Source organism: Bos indicus x Bos taurus, chromosome 5, assembly GCF_003369695.1.
Source record: "Bos indicus x Bos taurus breed Angus x Brahman F1 hybrid chromosome 5, Bos_hybrid_MaternalHap_v2.0, whole genome shotgun sequence".
Classification (NCBI taxonomy): domain Eukaryota; kingdom Metazoa; phylum Chordata; class Mammalia; order Artiodactyla; family Bovidae; genus Bos; species Bos indicus x Bos taurus.
In genome coordinates this window covers 32,575,263-32,603,231 of record NC_040080.1, presented here as the reverse complement: position 1 = coordinate 32,603,231, position 27,969 = coordinate 32,575,263, and the positions used below count along the sequence as shown (strand labels likewise).

The following is a 27,969-nucleotide window of genomic DNA, read 5'->3' as shown; positions in this document are numbered from 1 at the left end:
GAGGACAAAGACCAGAAGACTAGCACAAAAGATTTTTCAAAGGTAGAATGGAGAAGCCACAGTAAGACAAGTAGAAGGGGCAGAGATGCAGCACAGTGAAGACCCACAACCCTGGGTGGGCAACCCACAAATGGGAGGATAATAATTACAATTGCAGAGGTTCTCCACATGGAGAGAAGACAAGCTCCATACCTGGCTCCCTAGCCCAGGAATCCTACACTGGGAAGGCTGGCTCCTAGAACATTTGGCTTTTTAAGGGCACACTTTCAGGAGAACCAGAGGGCTGTGGGAAACAGAGATTCCACTCTTAAAGGGCACATACAATATCCCACATACTCTGGGATCCAAGGCAGAAGCAGTAATCTGAAAGGAGCCTGGGTCACACCCACCTGCTGATCTTCAAGAGCCTCCTGGAGAGGCAAGAAGCAAATGAAGCTCTCCCTGGGCTCACAGGCACTAGCAGCAGCCATTCTGGGAGCTCATTCTACCAAGAAGACACTGGTCCTGGCAAGCCCCACTATGGAATCCTCCCTCTAGCTCACTGGCACCAGGACCCAGCCCCACTCTAGCTGCTAAAGTTTTAGGACACCTTGGGCCCCTACCGCAGCCATCCAGGGATCTTGCCCCACCCACCAGCAAGCTGATACCAGCTTCCAGGACACCCTGGACCCCAAAGCCAGCTGTGCTTGAACCAGCCCTGCCCACTGGAGGTCCTGACACCTACTCTGAGGAACCTCAGGGTCCTGTAGCCAGAGACCCTGGGACCTGACTCCACCCCACAGCAGACCAGCTCTAGGCCCAGGAAGTTCCAGGATCTGCGCCCTGTCCACCAGAGGCCCACACTAGACTGAGGATCTGTAGCCCCACAACCACCGACCCCAGACCCAGTTCTGCCCACCAGAGAGCCAGCCTGGCCCGCTTAACATTGCTGTACGTTATACACGGAAGTTGTTAAGAGAGTAAAACCTAAGAGTTCTCACCACAAGGAAAAAAATTTTTTTTCTATGTCTTTATTATGACAGATGTTCACTAAACTTATTGCAGTAATAATTTCATAACATATATAAGTCAAATCATTATGCTGTATATCTTAAAACTTATTCAGTGCTGTGTGTCAATTATATCTCAATAAAACTGGAAGGAAAAAACTTGTTTATATAATTTAGATTCTAAATTCTGATTTACACATTTATCTTTATAGGAAATGAAATATCTTAGTTACTCTGAACCTGAAGTCCTACAAAATCTGAGACTCCAGTAAAAGAATTTTCAATCTCATTATATGAGACTTTAAAAGTCACAATAAACTAACACAACCCAAACCTTTTCACACTTCAATATGACTACACTGCCCCAGTGTAGATCTCTAGGCCCATTCAAAGCAGCCTTCCTTGGAACAGAAAGAATTGCTTTAAAAAGGTCTCTATGGTCAATTCACACTATAAAAAATATACCCAATAACAGTAACCTTTATATTATGTTTACTGCCAAATAAATGTTCTATATTTGTTTCTTGGCTCCCCACTTCCCCACTTTTATAGGCACTGATTTTTTTTTTTTTTTTTTTTTTTTTTTGAGCTGACTAGGGAAGAAAGCAGATTTCTGTAGTGCCTTCTCAGAGTCAAATGAATTAATGTTTATTTTACTTAAATACAAAGAGATAAACAAAATCAGATTTTACACACCTTACAGTTATCTTCGAAACCCTATATATGTAGCAAAACAATGTAAAACATAATTTCAAATGAAAAAAGTAATTCTACCTTTTATTAATGTCTTCATCTGCAAATCCTGTGGGAATGAGAGAGAAATATTTTCCCATCTTTAGCCACAGGTTAGATTTGGGAATCCAGCCATTGTGTGCATGAATAGCATGGATTTTAGCAAGCTGACGAGCTATTAGCCTGTTTAAAAACAAAACAGCATAAAAAGGAAAGTGTTATGCACCATACAGTTCATATTTACTCAAAGGTAAACTAAAATAATTAGGATGCTTTTATCATGTAACATGATTTCTTTTTACCTTACATAAGATTCAAAATAATATGGCAAGTCAACTCTCATTAGAAAAGGTAAACATTTAATACATAAGTAGGAAGAAATACCTAAAATTAATAAAGCAATTATAGTCCAAAGGGATTGAGTGGCAGCCTATTTTGATTATACAATGTCAGCAACCAGAAGAATACACAACTATAAATGATTTCAAGGCACATATTAGACATTAATTACCAATACATTTAAATTATAATGAGTCATTTTAATTTTGAGCCTTTGAAGTCACTGAAGTTAAAGGGCAAAGAGGACTAAAAGGTAAATGGGCAGATAAAAAGGTTTTATGAGTTAATTTCTGAAGGGGGGGTGTTGACAAATTCTCTGAACAAATGTTAGGATTTTATGATGTCAATCAATCTTGATATAATGACAAAATAATTTGAAGCTGTGTGTATTTATGTCCACACTATCTTTTTATCTGTAGAACCTAGTACAGCAAATGCTAATGGAGGAATAAGCATACTACATAGAAATAAGAACTAAATTAACATTCAGTCCATAGAACAGTAGATAGAAAAGTGACAACAATAATCTACAAAAAAAGAACTTAAAACTGGCAAATCTTCAACATTACAATCTAATGTAACATCCCTCAAAGTAAAGTCCTAGGACTTACAATACAGCACCACCAAGGAATTTCTGAAGTTCTACCCTGCATCTACTGAATCACAAACTCTAGGGGTACACCCTAGCACTTGCATTTTAAACAAGATTTCCAGGTGATTCCAATTCACTGTGTAATTTGAGAAGTACTGACTTAATGTTCCAATTCTGCTTTTGAAGTCACTGAGGTTAAAGGGCAAAAGAGACTAAGGTAAAGAGGTAAGTGGGCAGATTAACAGGTTCTACGACTTAATTTCTATATCTTATGTTAACAAACATTAGCTGGCCTATGTACTAAAATGGATCTTTGGAAACTTAAAAAAAAAAGAAAAAAAAAAAAAAGCCTGGGTATTACCCCAGAAATTAAATGGTTTGGGGTGCAGCCACGGCATCAAGGTATTTTAGAAGCTTCTCAGATGCCGTGAATACGCAAAAATCACTTTAAACACACACGGAATCTAGTACTGTAGTTATAGCTCACCAATCTGTGATAAAATAACACAGTTTTATTATGTTTTTATACTACAATGAATATTCTTATCTACTTAGTTTTTAATAAGATTCCTGATTTTCCTTTGGAAAAACTTCCATCCCTCTCACTTTTAGTTCATGTGGTTCCTTCAGAGCTGATCTCCATCCTAACCCCCTATCCCAGCTGCACCACTAACTTCAGGAGTGAAGAGATGACACAGACTTGCCCAGAGCACTCCATTCTGCATGCCAGAGTGATTTGTTCAGGGTATATTACCCAAGCCCAGGCTAAAAGGATTTGATCCCAAGACTTCTACGGAAGCTACTGACTTTGGGTGAAGCCATCAGAAAAAGAGGAACACACCCTCACACACACACACACACACACACGCACACTGTGCAAATTGATTAGATAAGTCTGCAACGGCAAGTAATTGTAACTGTCACTCTTCAGAAAAGTTTGCCAGAAAAAAAAAGCTAGCATACAGTAAAATAGATAGCAACACTCCTCATGACAGACACTATTAGAGCCCCTGGATCCACCCATGCTTGAACTTAGTATTCTCAGATATAGACACCAACAAATTCCTTCTTCTTTGAGCCAGTCTGAATTTTCATATTATTATCCTCAATAAGAGTCCTGATGCAGCTCAGAAGTGTTTAGACATTACTGCAAGTGAGTTCCAGTTTTACTACAAGAAATATTCAATGCTTTGTTTGAAAGAACATAGCTTTAAAGAACCAAGCAATTGACTTATATTCTTCATCTTTCCATTTAGATGATTATAATTCAGCTGATCACATCTATTTTGATATTCGATGATCTGAAAAATATTTCACAGTGGGGGTAATGCTCAATGCTTGTAAGAAGCAGAAAATTGTAACTGGTCTGACAGCACTTGAAGCAACAAAATGAAGTCTATGGGACACAGCCCTCACAGATCTGTCTTTGATGCACAATGCTGTAACTGAATTCACTGTTTCCCTATTGATTCTCTCCTGTACCCAGATACAGAAATTGGTCAGTTTCTCTTGTCTTCAGAGCACTACTGGATTTTACTATCGAATTAAAAATGAGTAAAAAAGTATTTGTAATGCTGTTCTTTAACCTACCTAAATTTTTAAAGAGAAACTTCCTAATATTGTTAATCTGAAGCTTAAAGATTACATGTAGATCACATCCAGCCAGTTCCTCGGCCTAAAGACGTTGCAAGTGTCATGTCTGACACATTCAATATTTTTCTTCTTGTGAGACATTCAATATTTTTCTCCTTCTACTGTTTTCTATTCTGAAAAATAAGTATGATGAGGTTTCACTGTAACTGAGTAATACTTGATTTTGGCCTTTATCTTGATGATTAAGTTACAATTCTATCTACGGATGCTGAAGTTATTTAAAAGGAGAGGCAAAAGGTATCTTATCTGAGAATATCTTTTGCCTTTAAGGCACTGCATTCTTGTCTAAGATGGAAAACTTTGCTGATTTGAGAATAAAACTAAGTATGCAACCATGAGAAGAATAAATCGTATTTTGATGAAAAAAAAAAAAGAATCCTAATGCATTACCAAAATATTAAAATCCGTGATCTTTTTAGGTATGTGTGTTTTGGTTCATACCTCTCAAATTACCAAATAATCATTTTTTATCAATAATTATTGCCTGAATGATCTTAAGACCACATATTCTATAAGAATACAGAATAAAAAATCTATTTTTATTATCAATCTCTCATACAGTATTTGCATTAAAAAGCTAGGCCCATAAAAGTGCTATAAATAAACATATAGCACTTTAAGCACTAAGAAACTTCATTAAAAAACCAAGTGATAGTTAAAACAAAGTGCAAATAAACACACATATATATTTATATCCACGTGCATACACGTATACGTAAACTGGTTTTAAACTTCAAGAGAGGGAGTTGGGACAAGAGGTCTGAAGAAAAGTAATCCATGTTACATAACTCAAGGAGAAATCTACATCAACACAACATTATGACCTAAAACTGTTTACCCAACAAATGAGACCAATGATTCCAGAGAAGGGTCACATATTAGAATAGATACTTAATACCAACAAATTTTTATTTGCTGTTTTAAAAATAAATAATAATGTCATTTTTCATTGTTTTACCCCAGAGTTTATATGAGACTCTGATTTGAAAACCACAAAATGTAGTTTCAGAAGTTCTCCAAATACAAGTTATTCAGCTACGAGTGACTGAAATGACAATTCTACGGTAAATAGAATGGTCATAACTCCAAAGGGCTCTTACATGTTAACAGAATCTGTTGAACAGCTGCTATGAGAAAAAGCACCTACTAATTGTGAGAATCTTGACTTTTGGGGCAGAAAGACGGCTAACTGGAGCTGGTCCAGGATTTGAACTGATTATGTGATGCAAAGGCCAAGGTCTTTCCACTACAGTATACTGCACTAACACTGCATGGAATTAGCAAATCAATGCATTTCTCTGAGTCTCTGGGTTCTTAGAAGGAAAGCCAAATTACTCGTGTAATCTTAAAATCTCTCCTTCAAATCTAAGAGGGGATGTCTGTGAATAAACGAAAAAAATTTACATAAACGTCCACTCAGTTTAGAGATTTAAGTTCAATAATGACAATAGGAATTTCACATTCATATTCATATACAAGGCTCCTGTAAACTAACTTCCCATCTCATAACAATTTCCTACTAGTCATAATAGAAATATTAAATATACATGATCTATGGACTAAAAGAGGCAAAGTTTTCCAAATGATACTGATTTTTATCAAAAATCAGCAACTATTTTCATCTTTGAGTAAATTTCTGAAATTACAAGTGAAATTATAAAAATTATTTTATATGAAATTTTAAAAATACTGTTACATAATGAGATACATATCTACTCAAATGGAAAACAAACTATTAATTACCAACCAACAAGAGCAAAATTAGTATTTTCAAACAAAGCTATATCAAAACCTAAGAGCTAATGATTAGTATCTTCTAAAGTAAATTATAGATGTATTTGTCCTTTCTAAAGGTGCATTGTCAAAATAGTATTTGATAACATAAGGGACAATGTTAATATTAAATGATAACATCATGCTTATATAACAGGTAAAAATATATTCAGAATATTATTTAAATGTTTTATAGCATTTTCCTATGTAATTTTTTAAAAATAGCAGCAAATAATAATAGTATAGTTGAGATTGCTTTATTAATGCTACTGATCAATACTATCACTAGGTTATCCTACAAGAGGCAAACACCATGCCTTATTCTTCTCTCTTAGCATTCAGCACTAAGAGGAGGTACGATAGATACTTGATGAATAAGAATCATCATCTTGGTAACAGATTCAGGGTACATTTAGAAACTTACCACAGGATTCTACCACTATTGGAGTTATTCTCAGGTGGATTAAAATCTATCCTGGATTTTTTTTTAATCTCATATAATACCAGCTGTGCCAAAATTAATGCAGAGTTACAGAAAGACAAAGTGACCATCCATTTGAAACACTGCCTGTTCTTTGACAAGACATAACTTGTATAATAAGTCTTTTTTTTCCCTCAAAATTTAGAATTCAAGCTAATTTCTACAGGGCTTAGAACTACTGGTCTATCTTCTCTGCAGCAAAATTAACAAGGAAAGGAAGAAAATCTATTATACAAATATCCTCATGGAAATAACAAATATAGTTAAACTGCAAGCACAGCAACTACATACTTAAAAACCAGGCTTTGCTAAGAGATTTTAAAAATTAAATAAGTCTACTTACAAGTTCCATACTCATCTGAAATTTTCGATAAATTGGTCTTGAAAAAAAACAACATGTAATTTGTGAAGGATGGCTTTGTTAGGAAAATTTTTGGTTTTTCACTTGTAACTGAATTCAACACAGTTGCAGAACACAAAATCAACACATAAAATATGTTGCAATTCTACATTATCAATGAACAAAATTCTCCTCAAAAAGGAGATTAAGTAAAACAACTACATTTACAATAGCATCAAAAAGAATAAAATGCTTAAAAATAAATTTATCGAAGGTAAAAAAATTTCTATACAAAACGTTGCTGAAAAAAATTAAATACAGAATTAAATGGAAATATATCCCCTGTTTGTGGACTGGAAGACTTAAAATTGCTAAAATGTCAATACTAGCCAAAATGATCTATAAATTCAATACTATCACTACCAAAATCCTAATAGCATTTTTTACATTAAACAGAAAAAAAAAAAACCCTAAAATTCAAATGTAATTTTAAGGAAACCCAGACAGATAAAAACAAGTTAAAGAAAAAAAGAATAAAGTTAGAGGTCTCACATTTCCTGATTTCAAAACTTATTACAAAGCTATAGTTATCAAAACAGAGCGGTACTGGCATATCACCACACACAAAGACCAATGGAATAGAGCCCCAAAATAAACCCCCCAGTTTATGAGCAAATGATTTTCAATAAGGATGCCAAGACTATTCAATGGCAAAGGACAGTTTTCTCAACAGATGGTGCTAGAAAAACAGAATATCCACATGTAAAAGACAGAAATTCCTTAATCCTTTCCTTAAATCATCATAAAAATTAACCTGTCAAAAATCTAAATGTAAGAACTAAAACTATAAAACTTTTAGAAGAAAATACAGGGGAAAATCTTCATGACACTGGACTTGCTAAAAACTTCCTGGATATGACACCAATAGCACAGATGACAAAAGTAAAAGCAAACAAACTGACTACATATATCGATTTTTTCTTTTTTCCCCAGATGGGTAGGTAGGTGGCAGGTTAAATAAGCAAGAGAACTTACATATAAGGCTTGTCTTGGGTAGCTGCAGGAGAAATAGATCTACCTGCCTGCCAGAATCTTAGAAGTTTATATAGAAGTCTTAACGGGGTTCGGTAATGTATGCCATCCAGATAGTCTCAACACCACCCCATTCTCTCAAGGCTCTATCCTCGAACATAGCTTCCACTGGGGGGACAGTGAGCAGAGAACACATTCCAAGGGTGGGGGTGTGAGGAACCTCCTACTGTGTGAGTACAGCCCCGGTCAACTGATGGTCACATCTCCTTGATGATCTCTTCCAACAACTGCAGAGGTTGTTAGTGATCAACAAAACAATCCATGTACATCAAAATTTAAAACTGTGCATTAAAGGGCAAAATCAACAGAGTGAAAAGGCAACCCATAGAATTAAATAAAGTATTTGTAAGTTATATATATGACATGGAGTTAATATTCAATATATAAGTACTCTTACATCTTGACAACAAAAAATAATCCAATTAGAAAACTGGAAGAGGACCTGAATTGACATTTCCCCCAAGAAGATACACAAATGGCCAACAGGCATAAGAAAAGATGCTAAATGTGACTAACTATTAGGGAAAAAGAGATCAAAATCACAATGAGATACCATCTCCTTGTAATCAGGATGGCTACTATCAAAAAATAATAATAATAATGTCAGCAAGGACTTGGAAAAACTGGACCCTGTGCACTGCTGGTGAGAATGTAAACTGGTATAGGTGCTATGGAAAACAGTATGGCAGTTTCAAAAAAAATTAAAAATAGAATGACTGTATGATCGAGCAATTCTACTTCTGATAATATACCCTAAAGAACTGAAAACAGGGTCTAAAAAAGCATTTGCTCACCCACGTTCGTAAGAACATTATACATAACAGCAAAAAAAGTAGTAATACCCAAATGTTCATCCATGAATTAGTGAGTAAACAAAACATAGTCTACACGTACAATGGAATATTATTCAGCCTTTAAAAAATGGAAGGAAACTCTGATACATGCTACAACATGGATCAAGACATTAAGCTAAGTGAAATAAGCCAGTCACAAAAAAACAGAAGTAACACTAATATAAGGTATCCAGAGCAGTCAAATTCATACAGACAAAAAGTAGTATGGCTGCCAAGGGGGCGGGAGGGGAGAATGGGAAGTTGTTGCTTTTGTATATACAATTTTAGTTTTGCAAGAGGAAAGAATTGTGGAGAGTGTTTGCAAAACAATGTGAATGTACTTAACACTATGCAACTGCATACTTAAAATTAAGATGGCAAATTATGTTACATGTATTTTATTACAATTAAAAATAAAAATGTTAAATAATATAAATGGTCATAAAAAAGAATACAGTTCTTAAAAAGACTTGATTAGAACAATTCAATTATTTTCTATTAGCTAATTTTATATACAACAGGAAAAACAATTAGGTAGTAAAAATAAGATTTCTTATTTTCACTATCACAGATGGTCCTTCTTCTATGTAGTCTCAATAAGATAAGGTTTTACTGCACTAACATCAAGGCAAATGCTACTTTAAATTCCATATTCAATAAAGCCAAATGTTTGAAAACCTCAAGGCTGCAGAGAATTTCTTCAAATACCCACTAATACTCACTAGTTGCTCCTTTCTTGGAAGCTTTTTAAAAACTGTAACTATAACAGGCATTTTTTGAAATTGAAATAAAAGATCCCAAATCCTACCTTCCCAACAGATTTTTTAAACACTCCTTTCAGTTTTTTACATAAACAAATTACTGCCTGATTGCAGCCACAGTTCAACTAGTAAGAGCCGGGGCAATGTAGGTGAGAGCACAAAGTAGTAAAGTAGGCAGGCTCTAGTTATGGGGGTAGATGCTCGAGGAGTTCCAGGGGGACTCCTGAGGCTCGATCCCGCCTTTGCGTATGTGGAGCCTCCTTCCTCATGACCTTTGTCACGGGCGGAGTACCTCACTCTGGCCCCCAACAAATAAGCTGATTTTTTCTTAGTCCTACATCAGACATTTTGTATGTTTTAGACAACATTCAATAATAACATAACATTTATTTGTGCTAATGTACCTTTGTTATATTCAAATATGAGTTGTTATCACACAACCAAGCCATATGACTTTCTTTTATAACTTACTATATATTGCCCTACGGATTTCCAAAAGAGAACATTACCAATTCTATTTGCAACCCATAGTTTACCAGTTCCACTATAATATGCTCAGCACTGGAAGCTGGCATTTTTTAGTTATGTTTATTGATAAATGTGCAATAACTCATTTTAAACTGCACTTCTCCCTGTATGTCTGTTGCTGAGCGGTTTTAATTACACTTCAGCCAATATTTCCAGCAAGAGGCAAATTTTAGAGAAATACCAGGTAAGAAAATTCCTAAACACCTTAGAATTTAAAAAATATATAATAATAATTAAAGGTTTCTGTAATACTTGACTGCTGTAGAGAAATTCAAATAAAAAAGTTCATGATAAACTTGCATAGGCTGAATTACTAGTTAAGTATTAGCATGATGTAATTCATCTTTACCTGTCATCTCCCTCAGACTCCTCCATGTTCTGCATCACCTTTAAGGTCCAATTCAAATATCATCTTAGTTAAACACTGCTTATTTCCCAACTATACCACAGAAAATTAGTTGTACTTTTTTTAAAACCTTTTCTACTCCTCTATGTATACTATTTAGCTTATTTTCCCCCCAAGGCTACTGTCTATCACAGACTGTATTACTTACTAGTAGACCAGCTGACTGTTTGAATTACTTTTCCTCCCCTCAGATCAGTCACTCAGTTGTGCCCGACTCTTTGCGACCCCATGAATTGCAGCACACCAGGCCTCCCTGTCCATCACCAACTCCCGCAGTTCACTCAGACTCACGTCCATCCAGTCAGTGATGCCATCCAGCCATCTCATCCTCTGTCGTCCCCTTCTCCTCCTGCCCCCAATCCCTCCCACCATCAGAGTCTTTTCCAAGGAGTCAACTCTTTGCATGAGGTGGCCAAAGTACTGGAGTTTCAGCTTTAGCATCATTCCTTCCAAAGAAATCCCAGGACTGATCTCCTTCAGAATGGACTGGTTGGATCTCCTTGCAGTCCAGGGGACTCTCAAGAGTCTTCTCCAACACCACAGTTCAAAAGCATCAATTCTTCGGCGCTCAGCCTTCTTCACAGTCCAACTCTCACATCCATACATGACCACAGGAAAAACCACAGCCTTGACTAGACGAACCTTTGTTGGCAAAGTAATGTCTCTGCTTTTGAATATGCTATCTAGGTTGGTCATAACTTTCCTTCCAAGGAGTAAGCATCTTTTAATTTCATGGCTGCAGTAACCATCTGCAGTGATTTTGGAGCCCAGAAAAATAAAGTCAGCCACTGTTACCACTGTTTCCCCATCTATTTCCCCTGAAGTAATGGGACCAGATGCCATGATCTTGGTTTTCTGAATGTTGAGCTTTAAATCAACTTTTTCACTCTCTTCTTTCCCTTTCATCAAGAGGCTCTTAGTTTCTTCTTCACTTTCTGCCATAAGGGTGGTGTCATCTGCATATCTGAGATTACTGATATTTCTCCCGGCAATCTTGATTCCAGCTTGTGCTTCTTCCAGCCCAGCGTTTCTCATGATGTATTCTGCATATAAGTTAAATAAGCAGGGTGACAATATACAGCCTTGACGTACTCCTTTTCCTATTTGGAACCAGTCTTTTGTTCCATGTCCAGTTCTAACTGTTGCTTCCTGACCTGCATACAGGTTTCTCCAGAGGCAGGTCAGGTGGTCTGGTATTTCCATCTCTTTCAGAATTTTCCACAGATCCACACAGTCAAAGGCTTTGGCGTAATAAACAAAGTAGAAATCGATGTTTTTCTGGAACTCCAACGAACGTTGGCAATTTGATCTCTGGTTCCTCTGCCTTTTCTAAAATCAGCTTGAACATCTGGAAGTTTATGGTTCACATATAGCTGAAGCCTGGCTTGGAGAATTTTGAGCATTACTTTACTAGTGTGTGAGATGAGTGCAATTGTGCAGTAGTTTGAGCATTCTTTGGCATTGCCTTTCTTTGGGATTGGAATGAAAACTGACCTTTTCCAGTCCTGTGGTCACTGCTGAGTTTTCCAAATTTGCTGGCATATTGAGGGCAGCACTTTCACAGCATCATCTTTCAGGATTTGAAATAGCTCAACTGGAATTCCATCACCTCCACTAGCTTTGTTCATAGTGATGCTTCCTAAGGCCCACTTGACTTCACATTCCAGGATGTCTGGCTCTATGTGAGTGTGAGTGATCACACCATTGGGATTATCTGGGTCGTGAAGATCTTTGTTGTACAGTTCTTCTGTGTATTCTTGCCACCTTTTCTTAATATCTTCTGCTTCTGTTAGGTCCATACCATTTCTGTCCTTTATTGAGCCCATCTTTGCATGAAATGTTCCCTTGGTATGTCTAATTTTCTTGAAGAGATCTCTAATCTTTCCCATTCTGTTGTTTTCCTCTATTTCTTTGCATTGATCACTGAGGAAGGCTTTCTTATCTCTCCTTGCTATTCTTTGGAACACTGCATTCAGATGCTTTTATCTTTCATTTTCTCCTTTGCTTTTAGCTTGCCTTCTTGTCACAGCTATTTGTAAGGCCTCCTCAGACAACCATTTTGCTTTTCTGCATTTGTTTTTCTTGGGGATGATCTTGATTCCTGTCTCCTGTACCTTGTCACGAACCTCCATCCATAGTTCATCAGGCACTCTATCTATCAGATCTAGTCCCTTAAATCTGTTTCTCACTTCCACTGTATAGTCATAAGGGATTTGATTTAGGTCATACCTGAATGGTCTAACATAGTAAATACTGATAAATATAATTCACAATAACAAAAGCTCTTTAGGTCCTCAGTAAACTTTAAAAGTTTTAAAAGAGTCTTAGGACCAAACTGAGAAGTTTAGATCTAAACTATAAACGAACTTGCGGTTTTCAAATCAAGCCCACTTATTACAGTTTTCAAGAGCAGAAAAGAAAATTTTATCAATTTTAGAAAATTTTTAGAGCATTTCCTTATAAAAACACAATATATTGAATTAAATAATAGAAGTTTAAAGAGTAACAAAGAAGTGTTAACAGTATTAAAAGGATCTTAGTGAGCAATAACTCTGAAACTATGAGCAACTGAGTGACAAAACTTAATAAGAAATGTGTAATGCTTTGATTCAAGCACTATTTTAAAAAATTAAGGAGAAACCTTGACCTTCTATAGCAAGCTAATCTAAAACCTATCACTTATATTTCTTTTGCAGAGTAAACTATGAGAATTCAGATAAAAAGGAATGCTTTTTCTTTAGCAAAAACAAAACAAAACCCAAACAAGAGAAAGTTTCTAAATTTACTAAATAGTTGCTTAAAGAAAGAAAAGGCAGTTTCAAAAAACATTTCCTTAGTGCACTTAACTTTTCAAAAGGATAAATTACTTAGGAAAAGAAATGTACCTGAAAATGGCAGGGTTGCAGACATGCTTTGGATCCAACGCTTCTCCCTGTATAAATTCATAGCACAGTCCATTATTGAAGGTACAGTAGAGCTGTGGTGCGCAGCCATGAGCCTGCAACACTCGGAAACTCTTCACTTCCTCATCACGGTCGACTAACAACTCAGTCTTATTGCCATAAATTCGCACCAGGACGACATCCTCCATTGTATTACCCACATAACAGCCAATAAGTTTATTTGTGATTCCATCAGTGAAAAGCTGCCCCCAAAAAAAAGAAAAAAAAAGGAAAAACAATTATTCACTTTTAAGGAAGAATTAGGAGATAACTTGAAAAACATTAAACACTAACTGAAAAAAAATCTACTTAATTTTTGAATATAATTTTGCCTGTTGCTGCTGCTGCTATGTCGATTCAGTCGCGTCCGACTCTGTGCAACCCAATGGACGGCAGCCCACCAGGCTTCCCCATCCCTGGGATTCTCCAGGCAAGAACACTGGAGTGGGTTGCCATTTCCTTCTCCAATGCATGAAAGGGAAAAGTGAAAGTGAAGTCGCTCAGTCGTGTCGGACTCTTCACGACCCCATGGTCTGAAGCCTACCAGGCTCCTCCGTCCATGGGATTTTCCAGGCAAGAATACTGGAGTGGGCTGCCATTGCCTAACATGTCTATAACTTTAATTCCAGATGTAAACAAAATGGAATGCTGCTATTTAATATGTTGTGTAGTACAACACACACATTCTTTCTCTCGCCTATGTCTAACAGATTGGAAAATCTCTGAAGATAGGGAAAGTGGCTTTCTTCCTAGCATAATATATGTTATAAAAAAGTCTTTAATAATGTTCACAAGTTTAAAACTACAAACATAATGTACCATAATTTTTATTATGGTAAATCTCCAATTTATAAAAAAACTTAATTTTAAATGTTATTTTCAAAGATTACTTAACATAATATACACTAGAAATTCTTCTAAGTATTCAGGTTATAATAATTTAAACTTGAATGCTACAGCTAAATAAGCAGCAGCAGCACAATCTTAATTAGATGAAGATAGAGAAGTAACTAGAGATTTCACAGATATTTTCTAAAAGGGAGTTTGAGGACTTTTCAAGATTTTTTTTTGCTGCACCCTGAGGCATGAGGGATCTTAGTTCCCCAACCAGGGACTGAACCCATGTCCCCTGCAGTGGAAGGGCAGAGTCTTAACCAACAGCCCACCAGGGAAGTCCCCTCAGGAGTTTTAAGGTCCTTTTTCAGATTTGCATATAATATTATATGAAAAAGCAAACAGATGATTAGCAATATTAGTTCTCTAAGTCTATTCAAAAACTGCAACTTTTGTCTTCCTCTACATTAATTTGACACTCAGTTCAGTTCAGTTGCTCAGTCGTGTCCGACTCTTTGCAACCCCATGGACTGCAGCACGCCAGGCCTCCCTGTCCATCACCAACTCCCAGAGTTTACTCAAACTTATGTCCATCGAGTCAGTGATGCCATCCAACCATCTCACCCTCTGTCATCCCCTTCTCCTAAAATTGACATTAAAACTTTCTATTTACCCAATTATAACTCAGAGCTTTTGGAGGCTCTTGGGTAGAATAAAGGGATAAAAGTGAAAGCAAGTGTTAAGGACATTTTTCCCAAGACAAATGGGAAAGAACAAGAATAATGAACAAAGGATAAGTTTTAAATGTATACACATTTAACTAATGCCTGAGAAAGAGGGTAATCATTTTTATTTTGATAAGACTGTTGTAATGATAAATGATACCTGAAAAAGCTTTAGATCTTCAGGTGAAATTTAAAAGAAGTGTTTACTTATCCTTATTTACCTAATGTAGGTAAATTTAATGAGCTAATGTGAAAAGATTTATTTTGAATATCTATGTTTTGGGGGTATGCAGAGACATACAAACTCTGCTTTCCACCTAGATTTCAAAAAGCTGGTAGGTAGGGAGACAATGACAAGAAGCATATGCCCTTATACTAAATTCCAATCATCATTTTCTTAAAAACTATGCTGCAAGTTTGTTCTTATTAAAATATCAACTCACACATATTACTCTGTAACTCCTCCAAATGTCATGTAGAAATAAAATATTTCAATTATTGAAATAAAGTTTGAGAAATTAATGTTCTGAAATGCTTATGATGAATGACACTCCACACTTCTCAAAGGAGTAAAATCTATGTTTTCTACATCCCCTCAACAAATATTTAGTAAGGACTTAAATACTGGCTTCCCTGGTGGCTCACCGGTTAAAGCTTCTGCCTGCAACTCGGGAGACCTGGGTTCAATCCCTGAGTCAGGAAGATCCCCTGGAGAAGGAAATGGCACCCCACTCCAGTACTCACGCCTGGAGAATCCCATGGACGGAGGAGCCTGGTGGGCTACAGTCCACGGGGTCGAAAAGAGTCGGACACGACTGAGCGACTTCACTTTCACTTTAAATACTAGCTTGTCTTATTGATATAACTTATAACAAATTTATTCTTTCACTCTTGCCTATAATAAATTTCTTTAATTGTGCATGCTATATTGTATATTTATGTGTACACACAGAAACACACATTTAAGATGTATGCACTTAAAAGGGCTAGAAGTGGATAACATTACTGGATAAGATTATTGAATAATATACACACATTTATAAGGATGACATTGAGTCACAACTCCAATGACACTAACCCTAACATACTCTACTATACAAAATAGCTAAAAATTTACAATAAAATGATAGTCACAATAAATTTCTGGGGCAAAAAAATATTACTTCATTTATAAGAGTATTTTGCTTCCCTGATTGGCTCAGCTGGTAAGGAATCCACCTGCAATGTGGGAGACCTGGGTTCAATCGCTGGGTTGGGAAGTTTTCCTGGAGAAGGGAACGGCTACCCACTCCAATATTCTGGCCTAGAGAATTTCATGAACTGTATAGTCCATGAGGTCACAAAGAGTCAGACACGACTAAGCGACTTTTATTTCACTTCATAAGAATATTTTATGTAAAGTATCACTTAATTTATATTTATGTATAAATAAGGATAGAAATGTCTACAAAAATATCCAACAGAAATATTAGGTAGTTTAAATCCTGTCTCCTGTTTCCCTGTTTTAAACTTTTTTCTTTTGGCTTATGCATGTTTTCTTTTTTTTTTCTTCCACAATCAATCCAGTTTAAATGCGAAAAAATTAAATTAGTGAGAAAAACAAAAGGAGCCCAATAGCTAGGAACAGACCCAGTACATACAGCAAGGCCTGGAGATTCAGTTGAACATAAGTAATTTCACAGAACATCAATATCAGATGAGACCACTCTGTGTCCATAACGCATCAAGACAAAAACAAAGCCACTCCGTAATCATGTGTGAACACAGATAAAACCATGAATTTTTTCCAAACAACAAAAATCACCAAACATCCCCCTGCTCTGGCTAATATGAGGAACTGCTGTTCCTTTCAAGTCACAGCTCTGTCCCTGCTTCATTCCTCCAGTCCTCTAGGTAACGTAAGTTACCCACAGTCACAGACTTGCTCCACTTCCTTTCTGACAGCACCCAATCCACAGGAAAGCCTCATGTCTGACTCTTTGTGATCCCATGGACTATACAGTCCATGGAATTCTCCAGGCCAGAATACTGGAGTGGGTAGCCTTTCCCTTCTCCAGGGGATCTTCCCAACCCAGGGATTGAACCCAGGTCTCCTAGGTTGCAGGTGGATTCTTTACCAGCTGAGCCACAAGGAAAGCCCAAGAATACTGGAGTGGGTAGCCTATCCCTTCTCCAGGGGATCTTCCTGACCCAGGAATCAACAAGGGTCTCCTGATTTGCAGGTGGATTCTTTACCAACTGAGCTATCAGGGAAGCTTCCCTGAACCCTCTCCTAAATTTTTATACTAAGTCCTTTCTAATACCCACCATTACTCATGGAATAAGTCTTCCGCAACTGCAAGGAGTAATAAATCCAATTTGTTCAGCTATTCAAATGACCTCTTGATGGAGATTTCTGAATTTAAAGATGTATGGATAATGCTTTTTCGCTCTTGGATGGTTCCTACCTCATGCATAAATCAATAATTAATTCAAGGTACTTCAGCTTTCCAAAACAGACAATAGGTATATGCTAGGTATGAGTATTATATCAGATATACACTAGAAATGTAAAATTCCACCTCATTGGAGGGGGTACAAAAACAATAGAAATCTCATGGAGCTCCTTTTCACAGGGCTTATCCTACACTGTTTGTCAAGTATGTAAGATAGTACTAGTTCAGAGAATGAGCTCAGAGCAAGACTGCTCCACCTGACTGTAAATTCTAGGTGTGTTAGTCTATTCTTAGGCAAGCCACTTAACTTGTATGTGCTTTATTCATCTCATGTTTAATATAAGCAATTAGAATCTACTTTATAGTTTTAGTTTTTATTTTTTCACTTAATATGTTTTTATGAGAATTAATAGCTTCCCTTGTGGCTCAGCTGATAAAGAATCCACCTGCAATACGGGTTCAATCCCTGGGTTGGGACGATCCCCTGGAGAAGGAAAATGCTACCCACTCCAGTATTCTAGCCTGGAGAATTCTGTGGACTGTATAGTCCATGGGGTCGCAAAGAGCTGGACACGACCGAACGACTTTCACTCATGAGAATTAATGACTTAACATATACAGAAGCACATACAACAGTTTCTGACACAAAATAAGCTCTTATCAAGTATGCAGATAACTACATATTTAAATTTCAACACAAGACAGCAAAATGATTCATAATGAGATCATAAAAGTTAATAATTATGACAAGATCTATGTTACAGATTAGCCCTAGACTCTGTGTGCTGCACTGCCCAAACCTGTACAGGTTGCCATTTGAAGTAACACAGAAACTCTGGTTGGCAAAAAGAAATTATAGTTTAATGACACCTTAGAAGTTAAAGTGACTATCAGTGAACCTGAAGACCTTCTTGAGACCCCCAAAACATAATCCAATGCCTCCTTTCAGTACATGACACTATCCTGCAATGACAAACTCTATATCTTAGCCACCACGAAATGTCTTTAGTCCCTAAGATGATAAAGAAACCAAGCAGAGTTTTGACATTTATTTATGGTTTAAAATGACCAATTAACTACTAAATTCAAATAAATAAGCTTCCACAGGCCAAGATAATGGGAAAGACAAGTTTCAATTATTCTTTAAGACAATGACTACTAGACAAGACCAGGAATTTAGAAAGATGGAATTAATTTGTGTCAGTTAATTGTTTTGTGGAAGAAACCATTGTGATTCCACCACCTTCCAAAATGACAGAATGAAAAGCAATGTAAAAAGAAAACAAAATACCATTTTCATGTATCTAACTGGCAAAAAAATTTTTAATATCAGAGATTGGAGAAGGTATACAGAAAGATACTTTACAATACTGTTTTGAGGAATAAAAAATTACATAAAGTGAGAAATAGCATGACAGTTTTATGTCAACTTGGACTGGCTATAAGGCCCAATTATTCAATCAAACATTAATTTAGATGCAGCTCTGTAGGTATTTCGCAGACTTATTAACCAGATAACTTCAGGTAAAAGATTAATCCCCTTAAGTGAGCCTCATTCGACCAGGTGAAGAGCTACTAAAGCAAAACTTAGGTTTTCCTGAAGATACTCTGCCTTAAGGCTACAGCATCAATTCCTGTCTTAAGAGTTTCCAGCTTACCAGACAATGCCATACAAATTTCAGATTTACCAACCTCTACAACTGTGTGAGCCAGTTCCTTGAAGTAGATCATATATATATATACACACACACACACACACACACACACACATGTATATGTGTTTGTATATTTTTTCCTTTAAATTTAATTTCACTAAGAATTTACTCTATGGATATACTTAAAAGAAGTTACCCAAAATATATGCATAAAAGTAGTTCACTGCAATACTGATTTTAATATCTAAAAAATAAAAACAAAATTTAAAAAAAGATTACATACACTGATATGGAGATATCGAAGATATATTATTTTAAAAGCACAATATAGAATAATTTAATTATATTTACTATATTTATAAATGTAAGTAGATAATGTATGCTGGTAAACCCATACATAAATTATTTATGCTGGTAAATAATCTGACAATTTTTTATAAGTCAAAAAAAACTGTTCAAAAAATTACCTTTGAGGACAAGGACTTGGTATTGAGGGATTTAGGTGTTGTTTTTTTTTTTTACTTTCCATTTTATAGTCTTATTTATGTTTTAAATATTTTATTAAGAGCATGAACCATATGTATCTATTAAACAAAATCAACAGGGTTAGATAGTGTTCTTTTATGAATGTGACATGCCTATGTGTGTGTGTAGTCGCTCAAGTCATGTCCAGCTCTTTGCAACCCTATGGACTGTGGTTCGCCAGGCTCCTCCGTCCATGGAATTCTCCAGACAAGAATACTGCAGCGGGTTGTTATTTCCTCCTCCAGGGGATCTTCCCAACCAAGAGATCAAGCTGTCTCCTGTGTCTCCTGCAACGCAGGCAGATTCTTTATCTGCTGAGCCTTTCTAATATTCCTCTTTATACTCTTTAGAATTCTTTTTAAAACCTCACTTTAAAAGTAATTAAGTCACATGATCTTTAACATGATCAAATATTATGTTTCTAGCTATCAAAAATTGTGGTCAATACCATAAAAACATGAAAATATTTACAACGGACATGAGTTTGAGCAAGCTCCAGGAGGTGGTGATGGACGGGGAAGCCTGCAGTCCATGGGGTCACAAAGAGTCGGACACGATCGAGCAACTGAACTGAACTGATGTGAAGAACAGGAATACAGAAGTGTACATAAGATTCAATAAAACAACTATGTAAAATATTTAAGGGAGAAGTAGACTGTAATAAACAAAATAGAACAGTTGATTGTTTAATAAAATATGAACAGGAAGTGGGGGTTTTTTGCTACTCAAAGTTTTAATATTGTGTTACATCTTTTCAGTAAAACTAAATTACTTCATGATTATATAGTTCTTTATTTAAAAAATTTACACATACAGTATATTTTCTCAGAGTACTAGAAAAAATGACTAATTCAATTCAAAAATATTGTTCTGTTAACTTTTTTTTAAACTGTTACTGTGATTACCACTAGAGGGAGGGAAAAGGTAGGAGCAGAAAGGGAAGTGGGAGATATTCTGGGTTACTGGTTAATATTTTCTCTCTTTCCCTGAGCTAGGGCTACAAAGGTATTTGTTCCACAACAATTTATGTTTCATTTTTTTCTGTAGGCTTGTTGTATCTCACAATTTTTAAAAGGGTGACAAAATTTATCTATAGCCCATAAGATGTATCAGAGTAAAAGGACTTCTAAGAAAAAATTCGGGGGACTTCCCTGGTAGTCCCAAGTAAGATTCTGTGCTTCCACCTCAGAGGGTTCAGGTTCAATCCCTGGCCAAGGAACTAAGATCCCACCTGTCACGTGGCAAGGCCAAAAGATAAAAAACAATGACAGAATCCTGAAAAATACAACTTGATTCCTTACATAAAGGCCTTTCATTACTGCCCTATCTTTGTCAGCCACAAGAAGAAACAAGAAACAAAACAAAGCCCTTAAGCTTCCCACTTCCTCCCAGACCTGCAAGCAATTAACAAGTCCTGCACATTTATTTTCTGAAATGTCAAATCTATCCCTTATTTCCAGCTTCAAGGCCACTGTCCTAATTTGGATCCCAGCACCGCTTATCTATACTAACATAACAGTCTCTCCTCAGTTGTCTTTCACAAACATTTTTTAACGCAATACACTGGGGAAAAAAACGTATTTATGGTTTAATTCAACACATATATAGTTTTATGTAAAACTAAAGAAAGCTTCACAAGAAATATTCAACCGTATTACTTGCAATGCTCTCTGATCTATCCTATCACATCTTAACTCATCTTTTTAAACTGTAGTGGTTTCAATCCACTATACTAATTTAGCATCCTCTTAGTAAGCAGCAACCAAGAGTTTCAAAAATAATGTCCTTTTTAAGTGATCTGCTGCTGCTGCCAAGTCGCTTCAGCCGTGTCCAACTCTGTGCGACCCCAGAGACGGCAGCCCACCAGGCTCCCCTGTCCCTGGGATTCTCCAGGCAAGAACACTGGAGTGGGTTGCCATTTCCTTCTCCAATGCATGAAAGTGAAAAGTGAAAGTGAAATCGATCAGTCGTGTTGGACTCTAGCGACCCCACGGACTGCAGCCTACCAGGCTCCTCCGTCCATGGGACTTTCCAGGCAAGAACACTGGAGTGGGTTGCCATTTCCTTCTCCAATGCATGAAAGTGAAAGTGAAATCGATCAGTCGTGTCGGATTCTAGCGACCCCATGGACTGCAGCCTACCAGGCTCCTCCGTCCATGGGATTTTCCAGGCAAAAGTACTGGAGTTGGGTTCCATTGCCTTCTCCGTTATAAGTAATCACTCACTTCCCAATTCAAAACATTTTCTTCAATGGATGCTGCCTAAATAGTAATCTGCCATTTCTCTAAAAAATATGTAACATACCTCCTTAAAAACATTCACCAACTTCCCATTATGTCCTAGATAATAAAATACCACCTCCTAATGAAGCATAAATACTTCATATTTAACCTCTCCCTTATTTGGAAATCACTTTGTACACCACACTTATACTCCATGAAACACTCATAGTTTACGCAAGTGGTTTTTCTTTGCCCAGAAATACTTCCCCATTCCATCTCCTATCTTTCCTTCCAAACTCAATTCAAGGTACCCCTTGAAGCCTTTCTGTGAAGCCTTTCCTTCTCCATTCTCCCATGCCTACCTTCTGCTACAAGAAATGCTGCTGAAAATTAGCATTATGCCAGTACAAAAAAATACATGTCAAAATTTTAGGAGCTTACAATTCTTTTAGAACAACTTTCTACTTACAAAGGCTGGGGGGGTGGTGAGCCAGGGATGGGGGGCAGGGTGAAGTAATTAAACATATTGTGCATAATTTTTACCTATTTCATTTAGTTCTCCTGATACTCTACTCTTAGTAGTAAAGTAGTAAAAGAATAGTATTAAAATTACTATTTGTAGTAGTGTAAGAGGAGAGTGAAAAAGTTGGCTTAAAACTAAACATTAGAAAACTAAGATCAAGGCATCTGGTCCCATCACTTCATGGCAAATAGATGGGGAAACAATGGAAACAGTGACAGACTTTACTTTGAGGGGCTCCAAAATCACTGCAGATGGTGATTGCAGCCATGAAATTAAAAGACACTTGTTCCTTGAAAGAAAGTTATGACCAACCTAGACAACATATTAAAAAGCAGACGTTACTTTGCCAACAAGGGTCCATCTAGTCAAAGCTATGGTTTTTCCAGCAGTCATCTATGGATGTGAGAGTTGAACTATAAAGAAAGCTGAGCACTGAAGAAGTGATGCTTTTGAACTGTGGTGTTGGAGAAGACTCTTGAGAGTCTCTTGGACTGCAAGGAGATCCAACAAGTCCATCCTAAAGGAAATCAGTCCTGAATATTCATTGGAAGCACTGATGCTGAAGCTGAAATTCCAAAACTTTGGCCACCTGATGAGAAGAACTGATTTATTGGAAAAGACCCTGATGCTGGGAAAGATTGAAGGCGGGAGGAGAAGGGGACGACAGAGGATGAGATGGTTGGAGGTATCACCGACTCAACAGACATGAGTCTGAGTAAACTCTGGGAGTTGGTGATGGACAGGAAGGCCTGGCAAGCTTCAGTCCATGGGGTGCAACATGACTGAGTGACTGAACTGAACTGATAGTAGCTAAATTCTGTTTTGGACTATGCTACTATTTTCCAAGGTAGATAGTAATTTCTTTTTATAGAGATTTTTAAACTTGCCAAAGGTGACAAATGGCTGACATCAGGATTTGAAACCATCCTCTTTCTACTACACTATGCTGAGGCCTCAAAAAGTGATGAAATGGTTGCTCAGTCCAAGACATATAGCTATTAATACCTGAAAGTGAACTAGCACATTAGACCCCTGACTTTGTGGTCACACATTATCAAAACACACGGGAGCCTATCAAACATTACACATCCTTCACAGGAGCCTATTAAACATCCCATCTCTCTTTGTCATAGTTAAAATACTCTTAGGTGTTATCTCCCACTCAAATACTTTCCTATTAGATAGTAATGATTTTAAAAGAAAGCAGAAGTGAATCCCTTTTCCAAAATATTGTCACATGTGGAAAAAGTAATGAAATTATATTTGTAAGGAACTTAAGACAAAATCTTTCTATGAACTTTGCAGAGAAATGGCTTCCCTGTCTTAATCATAATATACAAACTGCAGTCCACGGGGTCACAAGGAGTTGGACCCGACTGAGCAACTGAACTGAACAAACATAAACTTTTATCAAAGAGCAATAATTTATGAGTTCTCATCCCAGATCTGCCATTACTAACTTCAAGTTCAGTATCATTTAACTATAAAATACATATTAACAGTTTACATCTATCTCACAGGATTGTTGGGAGAGTGTATGCCAAAGTGCTTTCTTTATAAACAGTAAAATACTAAATAAAAAACACTCTGATGTATTATTTTAGACCTACTCTCCCTATTCTAACATACTACACTCCACAAAGCTCACCACTACTTTTATATTGTAGTCTTTTAATTTGGCAGAGATAGGGAAAAAATAACTCAACTTTTTAAAGCTCTATCTAAAATAAGATATATTATCCCATATGTCCATAAGTTGTGAGCAAAGACGGGACCCTCTATCATTTTGAATGTACTAACATCTTTTTTTGTTTGCTTCTGGATTTTGTAATGTGCTCTCAAAGTTCAGCTGGCAAGAGTAAGTGCCAGGTAAATAAGTATTATTAGATTAAGCTTCTATGCTATGCTATGCTAAGTCACTTCAGTCGTGTCCGACTCTGTGTGACCCCATAGACGGTAGCCTACCAGGCTCCCCCGTCCCTGGGATTCTCCAGGCAAGAACACTGGAATGGGCTGCCATTTCCTTCTCCAATGCACCTAAGTGAAAAGTGAAAGTGAAGTCCCCCACTCTAAGGTATGTTTAAATAATATTTTATATCACAAAAGAATTTGAGAAAAAATCTTTTAAAAATATGTGCCATTATTACTGATACTTGTTTTAGTCTTTTGACTACATGTGAGGTATGACTTTTATCTTTATACTTCAAAGGAGATAAAAGCAAATCTCAAAAGAAAATATTCCTGTCCATATTTACTAAAGAAATTCTGAAGCATCATAAAAGCAGAGTTTATAATGACCTAGAATGTGGGAGTCAGATCTACTAAATTGAGAGATGAATAACCATCAACTCAGCTTAGCAGTTGTCCCAGCTTCTGGATCAAAAGCTTTGCTTGCACATGGAGGGATTAGATTTCTAAATAACAATCATCATAAGAGCAAAACAAATGGTAGTATTTACCTTCATTTACAAATAAGCACACTGGAAGTTTGGATAATGAGTACAAAGGTCTTAAAGTCAAAAGTTGGTACTCGGGTTTCAGGTAAGGCTCAATCTCAAGTACTTTCAACAACCAGAAACAGTCTGAATGTTAACACATTTTATCTTTTTTTTCAACCTATATCCTGGCTTTACTTCACTGAGTTATATCTAAAAAAATGATAGTACCCATCTAAAATGGTTGTCTGAGGGATTAAACGATTTAAAAAAACACCTAATGTACCTCTAAAATTCCAGTCATCAAAGCTTCAAACTCTTAAGTCTCTGCTTAAAAAGTAATACATCTTGTCAGAACCAGAGTTTACCAGAAAACGGCAATGTCTTTAATTAATATGTTTAATTAATAACTGATGGCCAGAACATAACTTATTTAAATAAATGTAAAAAACCAGAATAAGTTAATAAATAATAAACTAAAGAAGTGTAGAGTTTCAACTTGGAAGTTTCAATTAAACTAATTTTCCTTAAAGAAAATACGCTGTTATTGTTCAGTCACTAAGTTGTGTTGGACTCTGCAACCCCATGGACTGCAGCACGCCAGGCTTCCCTGTTCCTCACTATCTCCCAGTTTGCTTAAATTCATGTCCCTTGAGTCGGCAATGCTATCTAACCGTCTCATCCTCTGTATCCCACTCCCTCCTTCTCCTTTTGCCATCAATCTTTCCCAGCATCAGGGTCTTTTCCAATGAGTCAGTTTTTCAAATCAGGTGGCCTAAGTATTGGAACTTCAGCATAAGTCCTTCCAAAGAATATTCAGGACTGATTTCCTTCGAGGATTGACTGGTTTGATCTCCTTTTAGTCCAAGGGACTCTCAGGAGTCTTCTCCAACACTGCAATTCAAAAGCATCAATTCTCCGGTGCTCATCCTTCTTTATGGTCCAACTCTACTATTTTTTTTTTAAATTACACATGAAAATCACTTTTGATTCACAATGTCCTACATATCTGGCTAACAAACACTCCCTTAAATTTTCAAAATTTTTGTCTCATAACTTTTTTCCAAAACATATGGGTCCTTTTAATCTGCTCAAAACTCTTCCAGACAGTAAGAATTGAAGCCAACATTTATGAAACTCAAGTGTCAAGGACTGTTCTGGGCCCTAGGGCACTATTCATGTTTTATTCATTTTTATATAGGTGACTACTTTAGCAAAGCACCTGAGATACTGTTGAGTCAGTTAACTTTGCTGAAACAGTCAACAAAATAAGGCAGATGATCTGGCTCTTACATTTTTGCTCAGATTTGAAACAAACCTCAAATACGCCAGCCTTTAAAATTACTCTGTGTTTGCAACGGAAAAGGAGGTTCATTTTCGTATATAGTACCTAAAACTGCAAAAGTTAAAAAGAAATAAGTGCTCAAAATACATTTCCTGTATGCTGCATCATAACTTATTGAAAATAAGCTATTCAAAAACGCATAGGTTCTCCAGGACTTTTTCTCCCAATTTCTGTCTATGAATACAGTGGCTCCGGAAAAAGAAATATTCACAAGCCACCTATCGTTCTAACACCAGATATTGTTACTTTCACTCACATGATTAAAACCTTTACAGAAATACTGATACAAATAAAATAACGTGTGCAGGGCCACCTAAGAACCCAATCTGATAATGCATGATGACCATGGTCATTACTTTGGGATACAGGGCTGTCGCCAATCCCAGGATTTGAGAAGATAAAACGCAGGGTGAGCATCAGTGGGTTACACCGACGGGGGAAGGGTTGGAAAGGGAAAGGAAAAGATCAGAGAAAATTAATTACTGCATTATTCGTGAAAGGAAAGGCGACAGTGGCTTAGGCCGACGGGCGAGGACCCCTTGCAAGGGGAGTGGAAAGGGTTCATTCCGCAGTCTTCTAGGAAAGGGGAGGGGGAGGAGGGGCAAGTAACAACAAGAACCTTCCTGAGGTGGAAGGGGTGCGTCACTAACGTAGCCGCTTCGGGAAAAAGGAAATCTGCCCTCAGGACAACCTTAGTAAGCAAAGATGAAAGAAGGGGGAGTGACCTTCCTAGGTGTGACGGAGGAAACACAGGGTCACTTCCCAAAGAACGGAGCGAAAAGACGTTCCCGGAGATCCTCCTGGGGCCCCGGGGACCATAAAGGATGGTGAGGTGAAAACCCCCCACTCCCTTCCCCCTGGGCCGCGTCAAGGTCGGGAGAGACCCGGGGCTAAGGTGTGGGCGTTACCTGCAGGGTCACCTCCTGAGGGTCCCAGTGCGGCCGCAGGTGTTGCAGGAGGCTCAAGGCCCCCTCCCGGCAGCGCTGCTCCTCCTGATCCTGCACCGTGACGTCCAGCTTGGGGACCTCCGGGGAGCCGGGCGGGACGTGGATATAATTGGCCATGGCCCAGGCGACGGCAGAGACTACCACAACGACGACGGCGACGGCGACCACGAGAACGGCGGGCGCCGACAGGCTGCTGGATCCTTCCGTCCCGGGGCGCCCTCGCGGGAGGGCTGGGGGCGTTCAGACTGACGGCCGAGCGGTAGGAGAACCGGTGGAGGCGGCACTCTCGCCGACCCGGGTCTGGACAGCGGCTGAACTGAGCGGGGAATGCTCACGGGAAAAAAATTCCTCTCGTCTGCGCTCGGCCGCCGGCGGGCGCGGAGCATGCCGGGACTGGCCTGACGCTGGCGTCACGCGTGGGGCGGGGCCTCGGCTGCGTCAGGCTCAAGGCCGCGTGTCTAGCTCCGGGGCACAATGGGCCTGGTTCCCAGAGCTCGGTTTCTCGGCCTTTATCAGACTCTTCCTGGCGTGGTGTTAGTCGGAAACACGCGGGGCTCGCCTTCTGGAATGAGGTTGAGCCCTGCCAAGCCCCGAACGAAAGGCACTGAAGCTTTAGCTCACCTTTTTGGAGGAAGGGGTGGGTCTTGGGATCTGGGTTTGAGGTAGGGCTGACTTTTTCTGGAATGCCAGGGACGCGTCCTGAAATAACCCCAGGGTCAGCCTCTGAGTTTGGCCTGAGTCTGGGCAATCTAAATTAACTGGGTCGCCTTGATCTCGGAACTGCTGTGTACTGAGGTCCACATAGTTGGGTTGACAACTAAATTACCATCAGCAGTATACTGAGCTCATGGTATACTGGGAC

General features: G+C 37.8%; 1 protein-coding gene across 1 annotated transcript in view; it reads right to left on the bottom strand.

Moving 5' to 3' along the window:
* Nucleotides 1-27,502, bottom strand: part of ETNK1 (ethanolamine kinase 1) — a 54,840-nt gene extending 27,338 nt beyond the window's left edge. The window contains exons 1-3 of the mRNA XM_027541532.1: nucleotides 27,069-27,502; nucleotides 13,405-13,664; nucleotides 1,764-1,904 (exon numbers count right to left, since the gene is read on the bottom strand). Of these exons, the coding sequence (XP_027397333.1) occupies nucleotides 1,764-1,904; nucleotides 13,405-13,664; nucleotides 27,069-27,224 (557 nt within the window). The 5' untranslated portion in view covers nucleotides 27,225-27,502. The remainder of the gene's footprint in view (nucleotides 1-1,763; nucleotides 1,905-13,404; nucleotides 13,665-27,068) is intronic.
* Nucleotides 27,503-27,969: the final 467 nt, after the last annotated feature.